Source organism: Montipora foliosa, unplaced genomic scaffold (assembly GCF_036669935.1).
Source record: "Montipora foliosa isolate CH-2021 unplaced genomic scaffold, ASM3666993v2 scaffold_127, whole genome shotgun sequence".
Lineage (NCBI taxonomy): Eukaryota > Metazoa > Cnidaria > Anthozoa > Scleractinia > Acroporidae > Montipora > Montipora foliosa.
The window spans coordinates 15,001-20,000 of NW_027179427.1; the positions used below are offsets into that span (position 1 = coordinate 15,001).

A 5,000-nucleotide genomic window follows, 5' to 3' on the forward strand; every position below is an offset into this window, starting at 1 on the left:
CTTGGAGAGCCGAATATTAGCCTCAGCACACCTTTCGTTTTTGCGGAAAGACAGACGCGAAAGACGGAGGTAGAAATACAGTCCGATATATTACAGATTTGCTTGTCCTTTTATAGTTTCGACGCAGGTATGCATGTGAGAGCTAGCCAGAACGGAATTTCCCTGCGACAATCAAATATTCTGGCAGGCAATTATCCTTTTACCACGTGGTGAATAAATTTGCTTGTCATGCACCCGTCACGAACAGTTGACCTTTGCACAACTAAATCCTGACAATTCTATACTCTTGGAATTTACTTGCGTGTGGCCGAATGAGATAAGCAACTGCCAGGTTTGTCGCAATCTCAGATGACAGTTTTAGACCGGAGGGTCCTTGTTTTTTTTGCGAGTAGAGTCTTTTAATCAAAAGTTAATCTACACTCGTGGGGTGATTGCGTGATCATAAAATATTTTAGGTCTCGATTCGTCTAGGGGGTCTTCGTTTTCTAGGGGCTATTCGTTTTCTAGGTCTTCGTTCTCTAGGGGGTCTACATTTTCTAGGTCTTCGTTTTCTAGGGGTCTTCGTTTTTGGGTCTTAGTTCTTAGGTCTTCGTTTTCTAGACAACCAATTGCATTGCGCTGAAAGTAAAAATGTCATGTTATGATTTCGGCCTTGCCTTATGAATGCTTGTTTCTTGCTTGTTATCCAATGGGGCATTTCTAAAACCTGTTGAGGAGTATATGGATTTGTGTGAAGGTGCCAATTGTGATCATTTGCTAGTCCTTCATTGTCATTTAAGTTGTGACGTAAAAAGTCTGCTAAAATCATCCACTCTTCTCTTTGTTGATGTTGATTTATATCTTCAGAGTTACTTTGCTCTGAGTGAAATTCAATTTCTTGACGTTTATCATGCCAATCAGGAACATGGGATTGTGCATATGGAGTCTGCAAAAAGGCTTTCCACTCACTTATAAAAGTTTCATCAGACTCTGCTTTGTTGCCCCATGCTGAATCTGGAGTTACCCTCCATGGCTTGTGTCTGATCAGCTGATATCTACAGTAAAGTCCATAGTTTGGACCTTTAGGAGATGAAGAATATGTGGGGAAAACTCCTAGTATGATATTGTCTGGTTGATTTATGAGTTTTCCATTTGAAAATTTATAGTTTGTTGCAAACTCAAGAAAATTTAAAGCCATTAAATCCTGTTTGGCATATGCTTGATATTGTTGTCGTCTAGCATATACGACAAGAAAAGAGTCATTAGTCACAATGTCATTATGAGACAATCTTCGATTCAGATTAAGTCGCCTAGAGCCATTTAAGCTTACAAGAGTTACTTTGAATGAACAGCTGACAAATTTTAAGGATAATAAATGATGCATTGTTTCCTGGGCAGAAAAAAGTCCCTTTGACCAAGGGTTTTCATTACAGTTCTTTTAACAATTCTTTTGCAGCATATTTAGCTAGGTACTCTACACAGGCATGATAATCTGTAACTACTTAAATATCACAATTTGCTCTCCAGCCCTGCAACTGAAGGCGCTGGTGATTACTTTGTCTCGTATGATTTCTTTTACTAGCAATTTGGATTTTGCATTTCTGTTTTGGCGTTTGTGTGAATAGGTTCAAACGGCAATGTTGTTTTATCACAATGGTCTGTTGGGAAGTTAAATCTGGACTTTACTTAATTGTCATTTGCTTTTCTTTTCAAACAATATTCAACGAACTGCAACGAGTATGTCTTTGAACAGTATTGAGTAAATCTTCATAACAGTATCAGTCATGTTAGAATCTACATGTTATTTTTTGGATTATATGTAGACAATAGCCAATCAACATACTTGCAGATTGTAGCTTCAGCTGCTTCTCTATCTTTCACTATGGCAATGTCTCCATATTTTGACTTTTTTTAAAATAGTCCTGGGTCATTATTTAATTTTGCTACACCATGGCAGTGAATGCTACCCCTAGACTGGTACTCAAATCTATGCCAGTGCCATTCAGCATCAAGTGAATCATATAACCAGTGTTTTATAAAATTTTGCAAGCATGGTGTGAAGAACCAATCAACAATGCGTGGATTGTTAATAACATTCTGTCTTCTGATATCAGAAGAGATAGATGTTACCATCTGCCTATCATTTCCTACTAGAAGAGAATGCAACTCTGGCCAGTGCATATCAGCTGATGAAAATGTGAAAAAGAATGTTGGAGGCCCAACGTGTTGTATGATCGCCTTGAAGTCTTCTTTTACCTTGTGCCAGAAAGAATTTGATCCAGATATGTTACTGATGTAACGTGAAACCTTAGCCAAGAATACATTAGAGCTGTTGTTTACAACCAGCTCGTCTATAATTACATCCTGTTCTCCAGGATTCTGATTTACGAATACGCCACTTTGTTGAAAACTTTGTGCTCTTTGAATCATGTTTAAAGCCCAATAAGAACATCTTGGATGCTGCACGCAACCATAACGCCAAAACCCATTTTTCTTCGCTGCAAATTTGCACAAATGTTTAATCTTTTCACTTAAGTCACATGTTTGTGTAAAGATGGAGCTACCTCGGCGGGAGCTTTGAGCTCCTGTTAGGGTTACCCTTGCCGAACAGGTCGAAAGGTAGGGAGCAGAGGAAGAATGATCCACTGGTCCTCCAGGTTGGGGGTTGAGCTTGGGGCTGATAACCCCATCTTATAAAAACGTAATTATTACAGAAACCAGAAGCAGGAGCATTTCATTCGAAAACGGAAGGAACACCATGACCGTACCTTGCAGTAGATGCACGATGATGCTCGGGAGTCAAACCCGAAAGGAAGCACCCGAGCCGACAGGGTTATTGGTGCACCCTAAAAACACTTTGAAGATAGGAAATGTGCGCATGTTGTATATAGCAAGGAACCTTGCACAAGCAGCAAGGGAGATGAACAGGAGAGGAATATCCATTATGGGTATAACTGAAACACATTGGACTGGTCAGGGTAAACTACAAATTGCAGAGGGAGAGACCATTATCTACTCTGGTAGGGAAGATGACATACATAGAGCAGGGGTAGGTATATTGATGTCACAAGATGCAGCTGGGGCTCTTATAGAATGGATACCAGTCAGTAAGAGGATAATTCATGCTCGTTTTCACTCAAGGCACAAAAAAACTAACGGTAAGACATGTCTATGCCCCAACAGAGGATGCAGATGAAGAGACCAAAGATGAGTTTTATGCAAGGCTACAGGACGTGCTGGATGAGAGAAACAAGCACGATATCCTGGTTATCACCAGAGACGTGAATGCGAAGGTTGGAGAGGAAAACACCAACTATGAACGAGTGACGGGGAAGCACGGGCTAGGAGTATGAAATGGCAACGGCGAAAAGTTTTGCGATATGTGCGACATGAACGAACTAGTCATAACAGGAACATTGTTTCCTCATAAAATTATCCACAAAGCGACATGGATTTCACCCGATGGACGGACCAGGAATCAGATCGATCATGTCTTGATTAATAAACGGTTCAGGAACTCGGTAGAAGATACAAGGGTCTACAGGTCTGCAGACTTGGGTAGTGATCACTATCTTGTTTGTACAACTATCAGACTTAAGCTCAAGAGACCCCCAAGGCAAAAGAAAACAGGTCGGGTCAAATACGACACATCAAAGCTGGGAAACGAAGATACCCTGAAAGAATTCAAGGTTACCCTAAGGAATAGGTACCAGAAATTACAACAAGAAGGCGGAGATTTAGAAGAAGATCAACACGAGGTGGAGAAAGGTTTTGAGGTCATGAGGTCTGTTTTAGGTTAACCGAGGAAGAAGAAGAAACCTTGGATAAGCGATTTTAAGCACTCATTCAGAAAGGGTTAAAAATCAACTAAGAGCAAAATATGCTGAGAAGAACAAGGAGGTGAAAAGGAGTATCAAGTCTGATAAAAGGAAGTGGCTCAACAACATCGCTAGCCAAGCTGAAGAGGCTGCACGAAGCCACCACATGAAAACACTGTACATGCTAACCAAGATAGCCAGTCGTCAAAGCACTTCGGTGATGGACAAGCACGGAAACCTCCTCGGCAACAAAAGAGATATACAAGATCGATGGACGGAACACTTCAGAGAGGTACTGAACAGAGAACCACCACAAAATCCAATAACCATCATGGATGATGACGAAGAAGCGCTCGATTTCCAGGAAGCAATAGAAGAGATTGCAGACACTGAGCCAACACTAGGCGAGGTAAAGGAGGCAGTAAGAAAATTGAAAAGTGGGAAAGCACCCAGCATCGATAACATCACCGCCGAGCTATTGAAGACGGACATAGAATTCTCAAAAATAAAGATACACGAGCTGTTGTCAAAGATATGGAGTTCGAGGTTATTCCAGAGGCTTGGAGGAAAGGGTTGATAATCAAGTTACCAAAGAAGGGTAACCTAAAGGATTGTAAGAACTCAAGAGGCATAACTCTATTGTCCATAGTTGGAAAAATTCTAGGTCGTATTGTTATTGACAGAGTGAGAAGTGGAGCAGACAAAAGACTCAGGAAGGAGCAAGCTGGTTATAGGCAAGGGAGAGGAACAACAGAGCAAGTCTTCATTCTAAGGAATATCGTAGAGCAAGCTAACGAGTGGCAAGACACTATATATGTGAACTTTATAGACTTTGAGCAAGCTTTCAACTCGGTACACCGGGACAGCCTATGGATTATCATGCGGAAGTAAGGCATCCCCGAGAAGATCATAAGGATAATACAGCTGTTTTATACGGATTTCCAATGTGCTGTAGAGAACCAAGGAGAGAGAGGTGAATGGTTCAATATTAAGACCGGTGTAAAACAAGGCCGCAACGTGTCTGGATTCCTCTTTCTAATAGTGATGGACTGGATAATGAGAAGAACTGTTGGCAAGGGGGGGAACGGCATAAGATGGAGACTAACAACAAAACTGGATGACCTATTGTAGATTTTGCAGATGACGTAGCATTACTATCCTCATCAAGAAATCAAATGCAAGAGAAAATCTCAAGAATGGACA

General features: G+C 41.0%; 2 protein-coding genes across 2 annotated transcripts; both read left to right on the forward strand.

Annotated features, from left to right (window-relative positions):
* Positions 1 to 2,764: 2,764 nt before the first annotated feature.
* Positions 2,765 to 3,332, forward strand: LOC137986027 (craniofacial development protein 2-like). The gene is made up of 2 exons (XM_068833423.1): positions 2,765 to 3,086; positions 3,163 to 3,332. Exons 1-2 carry the CDS (start codon positions 2,765 to 2,767, stop codon positions 3,330 to 3,332), a joined length of 492 nt encoding a protein of 163 aa, XP_068689524.1.
* Positions 3,333 to 3,368: 36 nt separating this feature from the next.
* On the forward strand, positions 3,369 to 4,374 carry LOC137986028 (uncharacterized). Its single transcript, XM_068833425.1, has 2 exons — positions 3,369 to 3,763; positions 3,852 to 4,374. Exons 1-2 carry the CDS (start codon positions 3,369 to 3,371, stop codon positions 4,372 to 4,374), a joined length of 918 nt encoding a protein of 305 aa, XP_068689526.1.
* The last annotated feature ends 626 nt before the right edge of the window (positions 4,375 to 5,000 follow it).